We start from the raw sequence: 23,600 nt of genomic DNA, 5'->3' as shown, positions 1-23,600 counted from the left end.
CGGCAACGTGAACAGACCTAGAGAATATTATGCTTGGTGAAATGTCAGACAGAGAAAGATACTTGTATGTGGAATCTAAAAAATAATGCAAATGAATGTTTATGCAAAACAGAACAGACTCATATACATAGAAAACAAACTAGTGGTTACCAAAGGGGAGAGGCAAGGGGGAGGGGTAAATTAGGGGTATGGGATTAAGAGATACAAACCACCAGGTATAAAATAGATAAGCAACAAGGATATATTGTGTATAGCACAGGGAATTCTAGCCATTATCTTGTAAAAACTTTTAATGGAGTGTATCTGTAAAAATAACTGAATCATTTATGCTGTACACCTGAAATTAACATAATATTGTAAATCAATTATACTTCAATTAAAATAAATAAATAATAAAAAAGACAAACTATATCTTGCAAGTATAAAAAAAAAGGCTCACTCCTTGCTAAGGACATCTAATGCAGACAAGCAATAACTTCATTTGGGGCATTAAATTTCCCTACCACTCCTTGAGCATCCTTAGAACATACTATTTCAGAGGGCAAATTGTTCTGTTTTATCAGTAATAGAAAAGCTACCTGTGTGTATCTTTTATCTGTATTTTAAAATTTTAACTTTTTATCATGGAGTAAAAAGTAGACAATAATCCAATCATGTAGGTTAAACAACAATCAACTCACAGCCAGTCTTGTTTCATTTGTATCTTTAGCATTCCTCATCTCTTTTATTTTGAAGCAAATCTTAGATATATCAATTATATCAACATGTATCTCTAAATGATAAGCACTGTTTAACAATAATAATTACTTCTCACCCCAAGACTTCACAATAACTCTTTACCTTTACCAATAATTATAAACTGTACAGATTTTCAATTTGTAAGTGTCATAAATAAGTTTTTCTATAGCTGGTCTGGAAAAGGATCCAAAGTCTACACAGTGGGATTGGCTGACATGTCTTTTTTCCCCCATAAATGGAGAATAATTTTTTTTACAGTTCTTCACTGAGACATTCGTATAATTAACATACAGTAAAATGCAAAACCTTAAGTGTAAAGCTCAGTAACTTTTAGTAGTATGTGTATACTTATGTAACTACATTTCCTTCACTTCAGAAAGTTCCCTCAGGCTCCTTTCCAGCTGACACCATCTCCCCCACCACCAGTAAACAGTTTCTACCTTCTATCACCATCAATGAGTTTGTCTGTTCTTGAACTTCATATAAATGTAACCATACACTATTTTTTTTTTAATTTACTTATTTATTTATTTAATGGTTGCTGGCTGCATTGGGTCTTTGTTGTTGCACACGTGGGTTTTCTCTTGTGGTGAATGGGGGCTACTCTTCGTTGTGGTGTGCAGGGTTCTCATTGCAGTGGCTTCTCTTGTTACAGAGCACGGGCTCTAGGCATTCAGGTTTCAGTAGTAGTTGTGGCTCTTAAGCTCTGGAGCACAGTCTCAGTAGTTGTGGCACGCGGGTTTAGTTGCTCCATGGCATGTGGGATCTTCCTGGACCAAGGATCAAACCTGTGTCCCTTGCATTGGTAGGTGGATTCTTAACCACTGCGTCACCAGAGAAGTTCACCATACACTATGTATTCTTTTGTATCTGATTCCCACTACTTAACATAATATTTGTGAGAGTCATCCATATTTTGTGTGTATGGGTAGGTTTTTTTGTTTTTGTTTTTGTTCTTTTTTTGTAAGAAGTATTCCATTGCATGAAAATGTCTCAATTTGTATACCCATTCTCCTGCATATGGACATTTGGGTTGTTTTCATATTTCAGCTATTATGAATAAAGCTACTATGAATATTCTTGCACAAATCTTTTTGTGGACAAATGCACTCATTACTCCTGGATATTTACACAGGAGTAGAATGGCTAGATCATAGGATAGGTTTATTTTTAACTTCATTAGAAACTGTCAAACCACTTTCCAAGTGATTTGCTACTTTTTATAATTCAACTTTTATTCTGAAATCATTGTAGATTCACATCCAGTTGTATGAAATAATACAAAGAGATCTTGTGTATCTTTACCCAATTTCCCCTAAAGGTAACACCTTGCAAAATTATAGTACAATATCATATCTAGGATATTGACATTGATAGGATTGAAATACAGAACATCTGCTCCCCACAACTACTAATTTATTCTTCATTTCTGTAATTTTGACATTTGAAGAATGTTACATAAATGGAATCATACAGGATGTAACCTTTCGGGCTTGGCTTTTTTCACCTGGCATAATTCCTGGAGATTCATCCAAGTTGCTGCATGTATCAATAACTTGTTCCATTTTATTGCCAAGTAGTATCCATGGTATAGATGTATCACAGTTTGTTTAACCTGTTACAGGCCATCTAGGTTGTTTCCAGAATTGAGCTATTACAAATAAAGCTGCTATGAACACAGTGTACAGTGTATGAAAATAAGTTTTCGTATCTCTGAGATAAATGCCTAACAGTGAAACTGCTGAATCATATGGTAGCTACAAATTTAGTTTTATAAGAAATTGTCAAACTGTTCTCCAGAGTAGCTGTACCATTTTACATTCCCACCAGCAGTACATGAGAGATGCAGTATCCCTGCATCATCACCAACATTGGGTGTTGTAACTATTTTTTATTTTGGCTATTTTGATATTTCATATTTCAAAATTATATATTCCTAAAGGCTAATGATGCTGATCCTATCATCTGTTTATCTGTTATCTGTATTTGCTAAAGTGACTGTTCATATATCATTTGCCCATTTTCTAATTGGATTGTTTAGTTTTTAACTGTTGGGTCTTGAGACCTCTTTATATAGTCCAGATATTAGTCCTTTGCTGGATATGTGGTTTGCAAATGTTTTCTCCCAGTTTGTGGTTTGCCTTTCCATCCTCTTAACAGGGTCTTTCACAGAGCAAAACTTTTCAAATTGTGATGTGGTCTGACATTTTTTTTCTTTTAGGGATCGTGCTTTTGGCCAGCCCTAGATGCCAAGACTTTTCTCAAGTATTTTTCTTAAAGTTTTATAGTTTTGCATTTTACATTTAAGTCTGTGATCCATTTGGAGTGAATTTCTGTATAAGTTTTAAGTTGAAGTTCATGGTTTTGCCTATGAATGTCCAGCTGCTCCAATAGCATTTGATGAAAAAGTTATCTTTCTCCTTTGAATTTCTTTTGCACTTTTTGTCAAAAGTCAGTTGGCTATATTTGTGTGGGTCTATTTCTTGGTTCTCTATTCTGTTCCACTGACCTAAGTGTCTATCTTTCTATCAATACCACACTCCCTTGATTACAGTGGCTATGCTGTAGGCTTTAATATCAGGCAGAGTAATTACTCCCACTTTATTTTTTTTTCAAGATGACTTAAGCTATTCTAGGGCCTGTGCCTTTCCATATAATTTTATTTTTTATTTTTATTATTATTATTTTTTAATCTTTTGGCCATGCCATGCGGCATATGGGATCTTAGTTCCTCAACCAGGGATCAAATTTGCTCTCCCTGCATTGGAAGTGTGGAGTCTTAACCACTGGCCCACCAGGGAGAGCCCTCCATATAAATTTTAGAATAACCTTGTTATCTATGTCTACAAAAACTTTGCAGAAATTTTGATAGGAAGTGCATCAAACCTATAGAGTAATTAGAGACATCTTTACTATGACATTTTTACTATGTGGAGTCTTCCAATCCATGAACGTAATATGTTTTTAATTGGGTGGTTTCAGTTTCTTTCATTGGTATTTTATAATTTTCAGTATACTGATTCTGTACTTGTTTTGTTATAATTATAACTAAGGATTTCATTCCAGGGGAGTGATTATAAATGGTACATCTTAATTTTAGTTTCCACATGTTCACTGTTAGTATACAAAAATTGATAAATAAAAATCAATGCAACTGATTTATGTATGTTGATCTTATATCCTACAACCTTGCTGAATTCACTTACTGGTTCTATGAGGTTTCTTTGTATCATTTCCTTGAGATTTTCTATGCAAACAATCATGTCACCTGTAAATAAGGACAGTTTTATTTCTTCCTTTAAATTTTGCATGTTTTTCCTTTCTTTTTCTTGCCTTATTACAGTGACTAGAACTTCCTATACTATGTTGAATATGAGTCCTTGCCTTGTTCCTTATCTTAGAGAGAGCATTCACCCTTAGTTATGATGCTAGTGCAACCAAAAGTGGGGTCCAGATGCTCGCTGCTCAAAAGCCAATAAAGGAACTTCCCTGGTGGTGCAGTGGTTAAGAATCTGCCTGCCAATGCAGGAAACATGGGTTTGAGCCCTGATTCAGGAAGATCCCACATGCCACGGAGCAACTAAGCCCGTGCACCACAACTACTGAGTCTGAGTGCTGCAACTACTGAAGTCCATGTGCCTAGAACCCGTGCTCTGCAACAAGAGAAGCCACCACAATGAGAAGCCTGCACACCGCAACAAAGAGCAGCCCCCACTCGCCACAAATGGAGAAAGCCCGTGTGCAGCAATGAAGACCCAAATAATAAAATAAATAAATAAATAAATTTATTTATTTATTTTAAAAAAAATTTTTAAAAAGCCAATAAAGACACCAGGTTGGTGGAAAAGAAAGTTTATTTTGGATGCTGGCAATGGGGCAGGGTGGGGGTGGGGCAGATGCCTGCCCAAAGGTCAACTCCCCTCCACTGACAATCATCAGGCAAGAACTTTTATAGGATAAGGGAGGGGACTACATGAAGAAACAGCACAATCAGCTCTGACAGTCATCTTGAAATTGGTCATCAGTGTCTGACCAGTGCCATCTTGATCGTTTTAAGTACAGTTAATCTTCAGTTCCAGGGTCAGTTTGTTCCCGTTTCCCTGAGGCCAATTCTCAGAATTGTGCCAGTTTATGTCATGGTCATCATGTAGTTACCTTTTTCTACCTGGTGCGGGTTTCAATAATCTCTAAGACAGCTCACGGGATATGGCTCAGAATATTATCTGCAGCCCTTAAGGAGGAACTAAAGGTCCTTGACTATGCTTAGTGACTAAACTAGTATTATTTGGTCTCCTTTGACTGTTTTCCTTTGTTTCTGCACTTTCTCACTTCCTTACTTTCCTACTTACTTTAAACTTATTCCTTGGCTAAAGGTTTTCCGCAGACAAAGGGCAGGCTGAGGACACAGGGGCACAGATCACAGGGTCCCGCTGTGTTTCACTAGGTGCAGGTTTTGTGTAGATGATCTTTATCAGCTTAAGGAAATTCCCTTCTATTAATAATTTGCTGAGAGTTTTTGTCATAAATGGGTGTTGAATGATGTCAAATGCTTTTCTGCATCTGTTGACATAATCTTATGACCTTTCTTCTTTCATTTGTTGATGTGATGAATTACATTGACTGATTTTCAGATGTTGACCCAGACTTCCATACCTAGATCTAATCCCACTTGGTCACGGCACATAGTTCTTTTTGAACATCGCTGGATTCAACTGGACAAATTTTTTTGAGAATTTTTGCATACTTTCATGAGAGAAAATAGTCTGTATTTTCTTTTTCATATTGTTTTTGTCTGGTGTTTGTGTAAGGGTGCTACTTGCCTCATTAAATGAATTGGGAAGGGTTCCTGTTTTCTGGAAGACACTGTATAAAACTCATGCCCATCCTACTTTAAATGTTTGGTGGGGACTTCCCTGGTGGTCCAGTGGTCAGGACACCACGCTTCCACTGCAGGGGGCATGGGTTCGATCCCTGGTGGGGAACTAAGATCCCGCAAGCTGTGAGGTGTGGGCAAAAAAAAAAAGTTTGGCATAATTCTCTGGGAAAACCATCTGGGCCCAGAGATTTTTTTTTTTCCAGGAGAAGTATGTTACAAATTCAATTTTTGTAACAATTGTAGGACTATTCAGGTTCTAGTTCATCTTGTTTGAGTTTTAGTAGTTTGTGCTTTCTAGGAAATTGTTCTATTTCTTCTAAGTTGTCAATTTTTTGAGCATAAAGTTGGTAGTAATTCTTTATTGTCCTTTAATGACTACAGGAACTGCAGTGATATCGCATTCCACCCTGATATTGGTGATTTGGATCTTTTTATTTTTGTCAGTCTTGCTACAGGTATATCAATTACAAATTTTTCAAAGAACTGGCTTTGCATGTGTGTGTGTGTGTTCCAGTGAAATTTTATTATTTTTTAAGAATTTTTATTGAGCTATAAGTGACATACAGTAAGCAGCATTTATTTACAGTGTACAATTTGATTTTTTTTTCTTATGTATATATGGCAATCCCAGTCTTCCAGTTCATCCCACCCCAACCTCCCCTCCTCCCCCGCTTTCCCTCCTTGGTATCCATATGTTTGTTCTCTACATCTGTGTCTCCATTTCTGTCTTGCAAACCAGTTGATCTGTACCATTTTTCTAGATTCCGCATATATGCGTTAATATATGATATCTGTTTTTCTCTTTTTGACTTACTTCACTCTGATTGACAGTCTCTAGGTCCATCCATGTCTCTACAAATGTCCCAATTTCGAAGAACTGGCTTTTTGTATCATTCATTTTCTCTGTTAACAGTTTTCCTGTTTTCAATTTCATTGATTTCTGTTCTTTTTTATTTCATTTCTTCTGTTTCCTATGGGTTTATTTTGCTTTTCTTAGTTTTTTTGAAGAAGGAACTTAGATTATTGATTTTAGACCTTGTTTTCTTTTTAAAAAAATTATATTCCTCTTTTCTAAAGTGAGCATTTAGGGCTATAAACTTCCTTCTCACCTCTACTTCAGCTGTCTCATATGTTTTGATATGTGATGTTGCCTTCTCATTCAGTTCTATGTATTTTTAAATTTCCTCTGAGCTTCCTCTTTGATCTATGGATAATTTAGAATTTTTTTTTAATTTCCAAAAAAATTTTAAGGTAAAATTCACCCAATTCTATTCAGATCTATCAGGTTCTGACAACCTCTTCTAGCTTACATCCCTATCTTCTTTTTCCGATACTCAGAATCCCAGGTCTCAAGGACATCAAAGATGAAACAAAGTACCACATGATTACTTGTTTGATTCACCACACGTTATACTCACACAATCTCAGATCAAAAATACCTACATCTCAGAATAAAAATACCAACTGAATGAAAGGCAAATTTTATTTTACATTTTAGGGATTACTTTCTTTAGTTTGCTTCTGTCTTATAATTATATACAACACTTCCAGGGTTCCAATGACAAATCTAAAAACAAGGTATAATCAAAGAAATCTAGCTTCTATTCCCTCTCTTCACCTTATTCCCTCTGTCCCCTTATGAGCAACCTACCTTCCTCCCTTCTCTTATTTTTATCTTTCTTTTTCTGTATTTCTTTCTTTTTTTAATGTTATGGTTTATCTTTACATGTTGGTTCTTTAAAATAAACAAATGGAAAATCCAGGAATGGGGCCAAACATAAATGGGAATTCATTATGTAATAGAAGCCACAATTCAAATCAATGGGGAAAAGATAGATTATTCAACAATGTTGAGACAACTGATTATCATTTGTAAAAATAAAATTTAAAAAAGTGGATCTCTAACACTCTCCATCTATCAAAACAAATTCTTGATAGATAACATATAAATTATTTTTTAAAATTAAAGCATAAAAAGGCTAGCTTAGTTTCTTACAAAAATAAACATACTATTACCACACAGCTCAGCAATTGCCCTCCTTGGTATATACCCAAAAGGAGTTAAAAATGTATGTCTACACATCACTGTTTATAGTAGCTTTATTCATAATTGCCAAAGGTTGGAAGCAACCAAGATGTCCTTCAGTAGGTGAATGGCTTTGTAAACTATGATATATCCAAACAATGGCATGTTATTCAGCACTAAAAAGAAATGAGCTGTCAAAAGTGATGAAAAGCCATGGAGGAATCTTAAATGCGTATTACCAAGTAAAGGAGGTCAATCTGAAAAGACTTCATACTGTATGATTCTAAGTATACTGTATGATTCCAAGTATATGACTTCCTGGAAAAGGCAAATTAAGGAGACAGTAAAAGGATAATTGGTTGCCAGGGATTGCAGGGGAGGGAGGAATGAACAGGTGGAGCACAGAGGGTTTTCAGTGCAGTGAAACTATTCTCTATATTATAATGGCAGATACCTATCATTATCCATTTGTCAAAATCTTTAGAATATACGACACCAATAATGAACCCTAATGTAAACTATGGTCTTTGGGTGATATTGAAGTGTTCATCTAGGTTCACTGAGGATAACAAATGTATCACTCTGATGAGGGAAGTGATAGTGGGGTGTGGGGGTGGAGTGGGGACAGGGATATATAGGGAAATCTCTGTACCTTCCTCTCAATTTCACTGTGAACCTAAACCTGATCTAAACAATAGTCTGTTAAAAACCCAGGGTGACATTTTATAAAGTCTTAGACTAGAGAAAGTCTTTCTAGAAATGACTTACTATCTAGAAGCCATTAAAAAAAGGGACATTTGACTACATTAAAATTAGATTTCCATAAGGCTGTGATATTGTGATCATAGTAAGAAATACATATTTGGTCTTTGTCCCTAGGTCCTGGCACAGAACTCCTAAAGTGCTTATAATTTTCTAAACGGTGAGAGCACTAGGAACGTCTTTTGTTCCAACATTCGGTCTTTGACCCGGGTTCCTGACACAGAGCTCCTAAATCCCTTGGAATTTCCTGGGTGATAGGAATGTCTTTTGTTCTAATAAGATGATTCTTGGTGGCCTCCTGGAAAGCTTTAAGGTGGGGAATGGCTTGAGAAAGATTAAGCCATGATTAGAAACTTGAAACTTTCAGCCCTGGCCCTCACCCTCCAAGAAGGGAGAGGGGTTGGAGATTGAGTTAATGATCAGTCATGCTCAGGGAGATTGGGTTTGCCATATATACATTAATATGTATAAAATAGACAACTAATAAGAAAAAAAAATCAAATTGCAGACTTTAAATATATGCAGTTTATTGTACGTCAATTACATCTCAATAAAATTCTTTTGAAAAGGAAAAAAAATAAAGTTGTTGATAGACTACAAAAAAAAAAAAATCATGCCTACATGATGAAGCCTCCATAAAAAATCCCCAAAGTACAGGGTACAAAGAACTTCTGGGTTGGTGAACACATCTACATGCCAGGAGGTTGGCACACCCCAACTTCATGGGCACAGAAGCTCCTGCACTCAAAACCATTTTGGATGCATCTTTGGATCTCATCCTATGTATTTCTTTTGTGTGTGTGTGTGTGTGTGTGTGCATACATCTTTTTTTTTAAGAACTTTTATTGGGATACAATTGACATACAATAAACTGTATATATTTAAAGTGTACAATTTGATTTTTTTTTCTTATTAGTAATGTATATATGGCAATCTCAATCTCCCAATTCATTCCCCCAAACCCTCCCCCACCCCCCTGCTTTCCCCACTTTCACCCTATGTATTTCTTCATCTGGCCATTTTTCTGTGTCCTTTATCATATTCTTTATTACATAATAAACCAATAAAGGTAAATTAAGTGTTTCCCTGAGTACTGTTAAGTTGTTCAAGCAAATGGTGGAACCTAAAGGAGGGGTCATTGGAACAACGATTTATAGTGGTCAGCCAGAAGTACAGGTGACAACCTGGGACTTGCGATCTGAAGCAGAGGCAAGGAGAGGGAAGTCTTGTGGACTGACCCCTTAACCTGTAGGATCTGATGCTGTCTTAAGATAGACAGCATCAGAAATAAACTGTAGGACACCCAGCTGGTGTCAGAGAATTGCCTGAGGTATGGAAAACCCATGTCTCTGGTGTTAGAAGTGAAATGTGGCAGCAGTATGACAGTAAAGAAGAAACACAGGAGGAATAATGTTTTTCCTTTACAAAGGCAACCAAAAAAAGCCACAAATAAAGTAAAAAATCAAATGAAAAACTAAAAATGAATAGATAAAGGACCAGATAATAGGCTAAATACGTAACAAATAGCTCTGAAACTGATAAAGAAAACGATGAGAAACCAAACAGAAAAATGAACACGAATAGAGTTAATAAATGAAAAGAAACCCAAATGCCCAATAAACACATGAAAAGTTGTTCAATCTTACACATAATTAGAATGAAACAAAACAAAATTTTTCTACCTCTTAGACTGACAGAGATGTAAAAATTTGATAACACTCGGTATTTGCAAAGATAAGGGGATACACATTTGGTGGATATAAATTGGTACAACTTTTGTGAGGACAATTTGGCAGCACTTTTCAAAACTAAAAATAAATATAACCTTTCAGCAATTCCACTTGTGGGACAGCATCATAAAAATGTATGCACAAGGTTGTTATTGTAACATTGCTTTTCATAGACAAAAATATAAAAAAAAATCCCAAGACAATTACCAACAGGGATTGGTTAAATAAATTAAGATTCAATTATACACCAAGAATATGGCACAAGGTAAATAACTACTGGGATGTAATGCACAACATGATAAATATAATTTATATTTCCATATGTTATATGTGGAAGTTGTTAAGAGAATAAATCCTAAGAATTCTCATCACAAGGAAAAACAGTTTTTTCTCTTTCTTTTATTTTGTATCTATATGAATGTTTACTAAACTTATTGTGGTAATCATTTCATGATACAAAAAAAGAGATTTTTTAAAATGCCCATTTTTTTTTTTTGGGGGTACACCAGGTTCAATCAACTGTTTTTATACACATATCCCCATATTCCCTCCCTTCCTTGACTCCCCCCCCCTCGAGTCCCCCCCACCCTCCCTGCCCCAGTCCTCTAAGGCATCTTCCATCCTCCAGTTGGACTCCCTTTGTTATACAACAACTTCCCACTGACTATTTTACAGTTGGTAGTATATATATGTCTGTGCTACTCTCTCGCTTTGTCTCAGTTTCCCCTTCACCCCCCGCTCCCTCCCATACCTCGAGTTCTCCAGTCCATTCTCTGTATCTGCGTCCTTGTTCTTGTCACTGAGTTCATCAGTACCATTTTTAGATTCCGTATATGTGAGTTAGCATACAATATTTGTCCTTCTCTTTCTGACTTACTTCACTCTGTATGACAGACTGTAGTTCTATCCACCTCATTACATATAGCTCCATCTCATCCCTTTTTATAGCTGAGTAATATTCCATTGTATATATATGCCACATCTTCTGTATCCATTCATTTGTTGATGGGCATTTAGGTTGCTTCCATGTCCTGGCTATTGTAAAGAGTGCTGCAATAAACATTATGGTACAAGTTTCTTTTGGGATTATGGTTTTCTTTGGGTATATGCCCAGGAGTGGGATGACTGGATCATATGGTAGTTCTATTTGTAGTTTTTTAAGGAACCTCCAAATTTTTTTCCATAGTGGCTGTACCAACTTACATTCCCACCAACAGTGCAGGAGAGTTCCCTTTTCTCCACACCCTCTCCAACATTGGTTGTTTCCAGACTTTGTGATGATGGCCATTCTGATTGGTGTGAGGTGATACCTCATTGTGGCTTTGACTTGCATTTCTCTGATGATGAGTGATGTTGAGCATCTTTTCATGTGTTTGTTGGCCATCTGTATGTCTTCTTTGGAGAAATGTCTATTTAGGTCTTCTGCCTATTTGTGGATTGGGTTATTTGCTTTTTTGGTATGAAGCTGCATGAGCTGCTTGTATATTTTGGAGGTTAATCCTTTGTCCGTTGTTTCATAGGCAATTATTTTTTCCCATTCTGAGGGTTGCCTTTTAGTCTTGTTTATGGTTTCTTTTGCTGTGCAAAAGCTTTTAAGTTTCATGAGGTCCCATTCGTTTATTCTTGATTTTATTTCCATGATTCTAGGAGGTGGGTCAAAAAGGATCTTGCTTTGATGGATGTCAAAGAGTGTTCTGCCTATGTTTTCCTCTAGGAGTTTGATAGTGTCTGGCCTTACATGTAGGTCTTTAATCCATTTGGAGTTTATTTTTGTGGATGGTGTTAGGAAGTGTTCTAATTTCATTCTTTTCCATGTTGCTGTCCAATTTTCCCAGCACCACTTATTGAAGAGGCTGTCTTTTTTCCATTGTATACTCGTGCCTCCTTTGTCAAAGATAAGGTGCCCATATGTGTTTGGGCTTACTTCTGAGTTCTCTATTCTATTCCATTGATCTTCCTTTCTATTTTTGTGCCAGTACCATACTGTCTTGATCACTATGGCCTTGTAGTATAGTTTGAAGTCAGGAAGCCTGATTCCACCAACTCCATTTTTCCTTCTCAAGATTGCTTTGGCTATTCGGGGTCTTTTGCGTTTCCATACAAATCGTAAGATTTCTTGCTCTAGTTCTGTGAAAAATGCCATTGGTAATTTGATCGGGATTGCATTGAATCTGTAAATTGCTTTGGGTAGTACAGTCATTTTCACGATGTTGATTCTTCCAATCCAGGAACATGGTATGTCCCTCCATCTGTTTGTGTCGTCATTGATTTCTTTCATCAATGTCTTAAAGTTTTCTGCATACAGACCTTTTGCCTCCTTAGGCAGGTTTATTCCTAGGTATTTTATTCTTTTTGTTGCAATGGTGAATGGGAGAGTTTCCTTAATTTCTTTTTCTGCTCTTCCGTTGTTAGTGTATAGGAATGCAAGAGATTTCTGTGCATTAATTTTGTATCCTGCTACTTTACTAAACTCATCAATTAGTGCTAGCAGTTTTCTGGTAGAGTCTTTAGGGTTTTCTATATATAATATCATGTCATCTGCAAAGAGTGACAATTTTACTTCTTCTTTTCCAATTTGGATTCCTTTAATTTCTTTTTCTTCTCTGATTGCTGTGGCTAACACTTCCAAAACTATGTTGAATAACAGTGGTGAGAGTGGACACCCTTGTCTTGTTCCTGTTCTTAGAGGGAATTCTTCCAGTTTTTCTCCATTGAGAACAATGTTGAAATGCCCATTTTTTGATGCAGCATTGGAAATCCCTTTTAATTTTAAAGGAAAACCACACACCCTTCACATCTTGGCCTCTGTCTCTGCAACTTCTCTACCTTCAAGCCTTAAAACAGCAAGGGTGGTACCCTCACTGTCCAACAGAACTGTCTGCAATACTAGAAATATTCTCATCTGCACCATCCAATATGGTAGCCACCGGCCACATGGGACTGCTGAGCATTTGAAACGTGGCTAGTGTGCCTGAGAAACTAAAGTTTTCATTTCATTTTATTAATTCAAACTTAAATAGTCACACGCGTCTAGTAGCTACCTTATCAGGCAAGTTGTAATATTAGTGAACAGAAGGTTGGTTATTGAGACTTCTATTAAGTTTGTGAATTATTTCTCTGTTCTCTCTTTGCGTTTAAATCTTTTTGAAAAATTAATAATAATGGTGACAATAAAAAAGAATACAGCACATCTATATGTACTAATAAAGAAATATGTCCATAATATATAGTAGTGAAAAAGCATATTTTGGAACAATTTACATTGAATGATTGCATTTATCATATAGAAAGATGAAGATATATTGTTTAGTTAAAAGCATGTATATCAAAAAAAAAAAAAAGCAAGTATATCTTGAATGAATAAGCAGTATATCTTGAATGAATCCATTTAGGTAAAAGAAATGTATGGACATAGAAAATTTCCCCAAAAAATTCATAAAAAACTTTGTAATAATTGCCTCTGAGAAAAGGAACTGAAGGAGTATAGAGAAAAAGAAACTTTGTTTTTCATTCTTACCCTTTCAAATTGTTTAAACTTTTTTCAATAAGTATCATCTAATTTAAAAAGAATAAAAGTCCAAGCATGAAAATAAGGGATTTTAAGCACAAAGCAATGATGCAGAGCAGAGGTAAAAGGATGATGAATTAATGTAATTAGAATGAGTATAATTTCCATTTCTCTAACAGCTTTAATGAGTTCAAATTTTTGCAAATATAATAAATGGTATGCTAATAGACCCAAGGATAAAAATTGTTTACTCTTTGCTTAACAAATAATAAACAGAGGCAGTAAGAAGTAAACATTTATCTTCTATCACTAGTGATTTAGTAACTCACAACTACACTGAAGGTTTTGGTCAGCTTTAATTTTGTGTGAACCAATTTATAGCATCCCTAACTGTTGCTATGGAAACAACTGAGACCAAAAAAATCATAACCTCATTGCTGAATCTCCTCAAGCAGGAAAAGAGGAAGGTCTTTTGAGCTGGTGAAAAGCTACAAATAGTCTTATTAATTAGCAAATTTAATATTAAAAGTTCTGGACAGTATGCAGGAAGAAAACTCATCCAAGTGTCATCTAAGTGCCACACATTTAAAGGCTTTCCTTAGTTCTGAATGTATCAGAGACAAGTACTATTCTGTTTTTGAAAGCCCTATTCTGTTAAGAATTTTATTTACTGCTTTTAGATCATTTTTGCATTTGAAGAAAGAGAATAGTTAAAGAAGTTTCTATTTAAAGTTTTTAAAAGATTTTTTAAGCACCCCTCATTCGGCCTAAGCAATCAACAATATCATTTCTTTCTCATTCTGTATTAAGAACATGAGAATTTTAATGTAGATGCAGTACCTTTGGCAACAACAATTAGATTTCCTATTCAACGTGATAGGTTTTGTCTTCTGCTACAAAAGCAGATGCTGAAGAGGACATATTGGACTGCATCAAATGTGCCTGACAGTAATAACAGTAATGCTTGTCAGCGGGATGATGGAATAGTGTTCTGATGTAGTAATGCTTGAAACAGGAAAATCTAAACTTCTTTTGAGAGAAGGGCACCACTTTCTGCTCACGGATATAAGATGTGAAATGATGTAAATCAATTACAATGGATTCCTCTGAGGTAAGAAAAAACAATAATAATGAGAATTTAAAGACTGATATTAAAAAAAACCCACTAGGTGACATATTATGTCTTTGTTAGACTCCAAAGCACGTAAGATTATTCATGTCTATTCTCTCTTTTAAAAGCCATCAGCAGCAAATAAACTGATCTCAAATTTTAAACTTGTTTTGACTTAATGTCATATCTTTGAAAATTATGTATCTTCAACTGTAGGCTATTATGCAATTAAGAAACAGTGAAATTTTATGTAGTTTTCTCAGCTGCTAGAACATCAGGTAAATCCAATACCTAGTTGGTTTAGGGAAAAGGGTTGGGAACAGAAGGCCAAGAAAATAATTTCAGCCCCTCTCATAGGAACTGTGGCAGAACACTGAACAAAGCACTCTGAGCAGGAGGCCAACAAGCCTCTATCACAGGAAAAGAGGGAAAGGGAGCTAACACTGAGTGTCTACGCATTCATTCATTTCACTTTTCATTAATAAAAATTTGGCAACTGAAGATTCAATAATGAATAAGACTAGAAAGGTCTCTAAAGTTCCTGAAAAGGAGGCTTCCTTCTAGTAGGAACAACACACATAAAACAGAAAAACGAATGAATGAGATAATTTCACACAGTCTTGAGTGGAACAGGTTTCCAGTCGAGATGGTTACATGTTCATATTTCACAGATATGTGTTTGAAGAACACAGTAATGAAAGAGGAAATACAAATGTGAGAATTAAAGGTACAGTCACGCTAAAAGACAAGATGAACATCTTCATGGACGAGAGCGGGAGCACAAACACGTGACAGTAAGGAGGCTGAAGCTGTAGACCTTTGGGGCTTTGGGTCCAGAAAAAGACAGAGAAAACCAGGAGCTCAATTCCTGAGGGGTAAATACAGATTTAAAGTGACCATCCAAAATAGGAGTGCTGGAAGTGGGCTCACTGCTCGAAATTATGCCCGGGCATTGGGCTCCCCTACTTACAAAGGAAACTGGAGTGATCTGCCATCAGTCACAGCCCAGGACTATGGCTTCTAAAAGTATTCTACAAGCAGGTGAGAGGACACAAACTAAACTTCACCAGCAACTTAGCCACAGCATCCCTTGGTCTGGGGACCAGATCTGCAATATCTCTGACATGAGCAAAAGAAAGGAGCCCCAAGCTGCCAGGGTAGGTTTTGAATGTGCTACGTAGCCCCAGGTGTCAGGAGGAGGCAAATTAAAAACCATTATGCAGGGAAGGGTAAGGACATGCAGAGAGAAAGAAAGATAAAAAAAACTCGACCCACTCAAGGGGAGCTTACAAATCAATATTCCAAAACACAGAAAGAAAACTGAACTTACTGCTGGCAAAATAAAACTAAGAAACCTAAAAAGCACATAAAACTAGGTATATTTAGTCCTCAAAAAGATAATGGAAAGGACAGCATTAATTTAAAGGAATAAGAAAACAAGAAGCAAAAACATGCAGAGGTAAAATAAGTACAAATGGATATCCTGTAAAAAAGCAATGCAATGAGAAATCCTGGCAATGTAAAACATAACTATTGAGATAAAACACTTACTAGACAGGGAAAATTCTAGAGTGGACACAGATGAAAGGAGAAGAAAATGAACTGGAAGATGGTTCTGATTAATTACCTAAAATGCAGCATGGAGATACAATGAAACAAAAAACTGCTTTGAAAACTATCGTGATTATTTCGTAATGCATGCAAAGGTCAAATCACTATGTAGAACACTTGAAACTAACATAATATTGCACATAACTATATTTCAATGAAAAATTTTTTAATAAAATAAAGCAGTTGAAAGACATGGAAAATGAGAGATTAAATGGCCCAATATATATCTAAAAAAAATTAAGCAGGAAAAAAAAAACTCAAGGAAATAGAGAAAAAATATTATTTGAGGAGCTATATATGCCAGAATTAAAGATGTGTGTTCTTACCTGAAAGTACAAACAGGAGTAAGTAGGTGCATGTCTGGGAAGGTCAGAGAACACTGATGAACAGAGCAGGTTCCAGTTCCGGTTCAGTGGCCCCCACCCTCAGGATCAATCTCGGAGACAGTATAAAGGGACGACATCAAAATGAGAAGGAAACCTTGAGGGGCCACTGGGGAGATGGCACAGCTGTTCTGAACCAGTATGTTTGTGTGTGAGGGGGTGAGGGTGTCTTGTTGGCTTTAGCCTGGGGCAAAAGGTGGCCTGTGCAGTAGTTGAATAAAATAAGGAAGGAGTTGGTAGAACTACTGCCCACTCGTTGCCTTGGAGCCTGCCTGCGTACCTGCTTTGAGTCAGAGAGCTAAACTCAGGAGGGAGTGCCTCCGGTGAGTGCAGAAGCCCTGAGCAGTAAGAACACTCAGTGGGTACTGACTAGGTAGGCTTGAGAAGATGCTTCTTTACCCTTCCTCTTCCAATCCCCCAGGGCAGGTGGTTTACAATTTAAGGAGTGTCTGCCTCTAAAGCTGCTTCGTCTTGGGGTGCTAAGAGCAAAGACCTACTCTGAGGCATCGATCCTCAGAGGGAGGGAGAGGTGCTCTCCATCCTAGAGTCCACTTCCTCTACGTCCCATTTAAGCTGATAGGGCTGACACAGACTAAGGTCTGACCTCTAGCAATCCTAGACAAAGCAGCCATAACCCTGAGGGGTAACCAGTCATTTGAGGATCAAAACTATTTTTAGGGGATATATGTATAAATACAGCTGATTCACTTTGGGGTACCTCAAAAACTGGCACAACAGCGTAAAGCAATTATATTCCAATAAAGAGCTTTTTAAAAAAATAAAATAAAATAAAATAATGTCACTTTAAAAAAAACTATTTTTAAAAAACCAAATTACAGGTTTCATCAGAAGGACAGAGATTAGAAAAGATGGACCAAGAATTTAAAATAAACTTAATACACATACTAAAATAAATAAGGAAAGAGATAAGCAATGTGAAATAGGAATAAACAATAAAAAGAATGAAATTGAAATATTAAATGTCAAATGTAAAAACAGAATGTTGAAATAGAGAACACAGAAGGGATAAACAGTGGAATGGATATAGCTTAGAACAAAAAATTGGAAGATCAGATTGAGAAAATCTAGAAGAAGAAAAAAAGAAAACAATAAAAAAAATAGAAACTAAAAAGAAATTAAGAGATATGAAGACAGAAAGAGAATTACTAATATCCAGATAAGCAGAGCCCCAGAAAGAGAGAAAAATGAAAGTGAACAGTAAGAAATATTTGAACCAGAGATAACTGTTCAGAATTAAATAAAGATGAAAGACCTCCCACTGGAAGTCTCACAGGTAACAAAGAAGAGAGAGAAGGAAATTCCACACTTAAGCATATTAGAGTAAAATTTAAGTCAACAATGGTGTTGAAACAACTGGATACCTGTAGGGAAAAAAAGTTTTTTTAAAAAACCTTGATCTTTACTTCACACCTTATATCAAAATTAAATAAAAATAGATCACAGACCTATGTGTAAAACATGAAACTATCAAGCTTTTAGAAGAAAACACAGGAGAAAACCTACATGACCCTGGGTTAGACAAAGAGTTTTTAGATATGACACTAAAAGTATTATCCACAAAATAAAAAACTGATAACCTGGACTTCACCAAAATTTAAAAGTGTTGCTCTGCTAAGATATTGTTAAAAAGAAAAGACAAGCCACACTGAAAGAAAATATATGCAGGTCACATCTCTGACGAAGGACTTTAATCCAGGATAAATGAAGAAGTCTCAAAACTCAATGTTAAAAAACAATCTAAGAGAAGTTATGATGGCACAAATAAGCACATAAAAAGATGTTCAATATCATTAGACATTTGAGAAACACAAATTAAAACCACAGTGAGCTCTACTAGAAACTGAGTGGAATAACTAAAATAAAAACAGTGGTAATACCAAAAGCTGGTGAGGATACAGAGAAACTGGATCTCTCATACACTGCTGGTGGGTGTAAGATGGTAAAGCCACACCGGAAAACCGTTTGACAGCTTCTTAAAAAAACTTAGTATGCACTTGCCATACAACCCATCAATCGCACGATTGGACATTTATCCCAGACATATGAAAACTTCACATACAAAAACCTGTACACAAATGTTCACAGCAGCTTTATTCATAAACAGCCCAAAACTGGAAACACTCAACTATCCTTCAGTGGGTGAATGCCTGAATTAAACTCTGGTACATCTATACTACGGATTCTACTCAACAATAACAAGGCACGAATCACTGAGTGGATCTCAAGCGCATCATGCTGAGGGAAAAAAAAAAATCTATCTCGAAAGGTTACGTATTGTCTGAGTTCATTTACATAACATTCTAGAAATAACAAAACTATAGAGATGGAGAAAAGATTAGTAGTTGCCCGTATATGGGGTTGGGAGGAGTGGGAAGGGGTGAATCGCATGAGGAGCTTCTTTTGTGGCCATAGAACAGTTCTGTATCTTGATTTTGGTGCTGGTTATAGGATCCTATACTTAGGATAAAATTACATAGAACCCAAACACACACACACAATGTCAGTTTAAAAAATGAACATTTGGTCTGTAGTCTAATTAGGATAACATGCCAACGTTCATTTCCTGGTTTTGATATTGTACTAAAGCTATATAGACGTCAACACTGGGGAAAGCTGGGTTAAAGATACATAGGACTCTGTACTACTCCTGAAACATCCTATAAGTCTGTAATTATTTCACAATAAAATCTTTTTTTAAATGAGTAGAGAAAGATGGACTGTTCGATAAATTAAATACTGCTTATTCACAAGGGTACAAATAAAATAAGACCCCCTATCTTTCACTATATAGTAAAATTCTAGAGGGCAGAAATATTTGAACACTTAGAAGAAAAAAATGAGACTTTTATAATATAGGCATAAAAAAGAATTTAAGATTTTAAAAAACACAAACTACAAAGGAAAACTGTTAATTTAACCTCATTCTTATTTAAAATTCTGTATGACAGAAGACATCAAAAACAAAGTTAAAAGACAAGCACAGTTCCTCTTAGAACACACGAAGCTGGAAAAAGCAAGATAACAAATTCTCCCATAGGGCCTTCCAAAAAAGGAATGCAGCGCTGCAGACACCTTGATTCTGGGCCAGTGAGACCTGGGTCAGACTTCTAACCCAGAGGACTATAAAACACTACATTTGTGTTGATTTAGGCACTAAAGTTGTGGTAATTTGTTCGAGCAGCAACAGGAAACTACTATAATGACTTACCTCTGTTGATTTCCAAGCGTTAATCTTGAGAGGTAGAGTTTCCTGGGACAGCACAGTTCCACTAGGCAACTGAATGTCTTGACACTGCTCTTGTTTCAATCCTGACTTGGAAGTGTTTTCTGCCAACAACAAAAAACTAAGATTTTACTTTGACAAAAAATAGTAATGTTTTCACATTAGCTCACAATTTTTAAGTTAATCACTTCTGAAGATCCATTTTGTCTACAAAATATACATCATGTGTCAATGGTTACCTATGAATGTTAATCATTTAATATCTCTCTCTATCATAACTGACAGTTCAGATAGATTCTAAAAATACAAATTCAACTCTAGCCCTTTCTCCCATCAATGATTCTATTTGTGTGTGTGTGTGTGTGTGCACTTGTGTGTTCTTTTATTATTTTAATTTTACAAATCTGGCTATAATACACGTACACTGAAATTCACAGAGAATAGACATACAGTCAAAAGGTACAGTTCATTAAATTTTGACAAATATCTATGTCTATGTAATTTACACCCCAGTCAAAATACTGAACATTTTCATCAACCTATAAAAGTACCACATGCCCCTTTCCAGTTAATCCCTGCACCACACCCAGGAGTAATCACTGCTGTGATTTCTGTTATCCTAGAGTAATTTTTTTCTTCTTTAACAATGATTCTATTTTAAGTTTTATTATTTGAAACATATTTTTTAAAATAAAGTAAAATATAGTGTAGAAAACAGAGTTTGAAAATGTGAAAGTTACTCAAATGAAATTTTAGCAAAGCAGGAATGACAACTATAATTATTCTAATATTTAAAAGAACTTCATTACTGCAGTGTGGATTTCATGTGTTCTAGGAGAAATTGATCAGAAATGTGTAGGTTATTTTATAAAAAGAAACTTTTAAACAAAATTTAAAAACTTAAAAAAGAAATGCCAATGAAGATAAGCTGATATTTCTGCTTATATATTTTTGCTGAATTTAATGTTTTTGTAGTCTTAATATCACTTTCCTTCCTATGTTAATTACTAGGTAAACAAAAGTATGAGCACCAACTATATTTCAGCATATTATTGGGTACAACAAAAAGCATATCTTCAAACTGGTATGTGTACACCATTGGGGGTACTCAAAAACTTCCCAAGGGCTAAGTAGGCTTTAAAGGACTCAATTTCCAGATACACAAGTTCTGTATATATTCTTACCAAAAACTGATCTGCCTGGTAATGGAACTGTGTAGAAGCATCTGGCTAGTCTTTTCCCTCCTCCCTTTCACAATCAGTTTTCTCCCACTTTACCAAGAAAGACATTTTCTTTACCTATCTTATTATGGTGCATCTTCCCTTAAGATACAAGCATAAGCATCTCTAAGGCACCAAACAATAGTAAAAAAGACTGATATAGGGACGCTTCCTCTAATGAAGGCATGAAAAACCCACAGTCAAGTTTCAAAATTTGTCCTGTCTTACACATATTTCTTTTAATTGCAAAGCATGACATAAGTAACAGGTCTTTTGGTCCACAGCAGGATGTGTGGTACTCAGATATATCACAGTATGGAGGAGCAGGACAGTTGATAAGTTTCACCTAACATCCTTGTGCTTTACATCCCCCAGTGCTGTTGAAGAATGCATCATTCCTGAGGAACAGTCCCATGAGAGAAAAGCAAAGAGAGCATCGGAGGCAGGGGCACCTTATTTCCTCAGTGAGGGCAAGGCTTCCTGCCTTAGCTACTCATCTTAAGAAAATTCAGGAATGTGAATACAACTTGAGTGATGTCTGTTCACACGTTTATTTAAGTAAAGTAAGATATTTTCTGAAAGTTTAAATCTGATTCGACTGGTGGTTTTGACAATGAGGCCCAGCTTTGCCAAGTAGGTAAATATGGTAAATATTTTCCAATAATTGAATGAAATAAATCTGCAGTTCTGAAGAGTTGATGGAAACTCATTTAAAGCATATGACAAAATAATATCATTTTCTCAAAATATTTTGTATTGACAGGTACACTGCAATTAGTGTTTTTATTTTCCCCACACATTCTGAGTATATTGGGTTAAATTAAAGTGTAACCACTATAATTAATAGTCATCTGATAAATTTAGGAAAAGTTTTTTGGTATTATTCCCAGAAATTGAGAACATAAATTGCTCCCAATGACTGTTTAACATTTTTTTTTAAGTAGGGTATTTCCAATCCTTTGCTTTCAATAACATTGAAGAAAGACCTAATCAAGTTAACAGTTGACAAGAGATGAAAAACATTTTTATAATAAACCACTATATAATTTTTGGCATATTACTTGGAAGGAATTCATAGAATTGATTGACATTGCTATAATAAAACATCTCTATTCCCACCTACAATTTTATGTGAACAAGGCTTCTCAGCATTTACATCTCTAAAAATGTAAAACAGAAACAGAATTTATGCTGAACCCTGTTTATTTCGAGCAATAAGTAATATTCACATGTGGGTAAATGAACAGTTCCATGTGTCTCATAAAAAACATCTTTCCAATAAAATTGTATTCTTTGTTTAATAAGTATTTATAAAAATTTATAATACATTTATGTGGTTTTGAGCTATTGTGTACTAAAAATAATTGTAACGATAAGTCAACCTAGAAGGAATATTTTACCACTTAAATCCTCTGGTCACAGACAATTTAGAAAAATAATTCCAATTTATACACATATTTCACATAGAGATGACTTTCAAGTGTAAACATAGTTTCTATTAGGATAAAATTCTGTGAGGGATGTGGACTAGAAATATGACTTCAAGGAGAACAGGGAATGATGTACAATTTCCAACAATTAAAGAAGACCGGGTATTGTTTCAAATAAATGACTAAAGAAATCAATCACAATAGTATTTACATTCCTTTAGGTGCTCTTAAAAGACTTATGAAACAGTTTTGCTTGTTTTCTTTTCTTTTGTCTTTAATGTCAATATTTTGAATTACAACACAAGACAAAATTTCACGTCAATTAAAAATGTGTAAGGAGGCACATAATTTTTCAAAATCACTTTAGGAGTTATGCAAGAAAAATAGCCTGGTCCTTGCCTTCAAAGAGTTTATAGCCTGACTGGTGAGATAAGTCCAACATGCAGACTTACAGGAAAATATTAGAGAACAATTACAGGCCAAACTTAAAATAACTAAGTTTAAGAATAGAAATTCTAAGGAGGAAAAAAAAAATCAGTGTGTTCCAGAGTAATCAGAAAGAGCCTCAGACAGGAAATAAAATTTGAACAAGGCTTTGAAGGATGGCTATGATCCTGAGGCATACAGGGGGAGAAGTTATTCCAGGCGGATGGGACTACAGGGCCACGAGGAGCAAGTATGGTACAAGCCAAAGATGCTGAAGAATAAGAACTTTGCATTTATGGCTCTAGCTTTTCATTTTCTTGTAACTTCACATGAAAATGGATAATTAAAATGAGCTTATTTTGAACTTGGAGATTTTATAACTAATACTGGCAAACAGCACTAGCTCGAGGCTTAGATCATCTATGTACTTCCAAGCAACTTAATGAGGAATTATCTTTATGATCGCTCTTTGAGCATTCAGCAACAAATTATCCTTGAAATGATATGGACTTATGTTTTAGACATCACAGAAGTA

At 35.5% G+C, this 23,600-nt stretch overlaps 1 protein-coding gene across 1 annotated transcript in view; it reads right to left on the bottom strand.

Moving 5' to 3' along the window:
* Positions 1–23,600, bottom strand: part of ENTHD1 (ENTH domain containing 1) — a 96,864-nt gene that overhangs the window by 44,839 nt on the left and 28,425 nt on the right. Inside the window, exon 3 of the mRNA XM_057743304.1 lies at positions 19,975–20,093. Coding sequence (XP_057599287.1) covers positions 19,975–20,093 — 119 coding nt within the window. The remainder of the gene's footprint in view (positions 1–19,974; positions 20,094–23,600) is intronic.

Source organism: Hippopotamus amphibius, chromosome 7, assembly GCF_030028045.1.
Source record: "Hippopotamus amphibius kiboko isolate mHipAmp2 chromosome 7, mHipAmp2.hap2, whole genome shotgun sequence".
Lineage (NCBI taxonomy): Eukaryota > Metazoa > Chordata > Mammalia > Artiodactyla > Hippopotamidae > Hippopotamus > Hippopotamus amphibius.
This window is presented reverse-complemented; position numbering and strand designations above follow the sequence as displayed.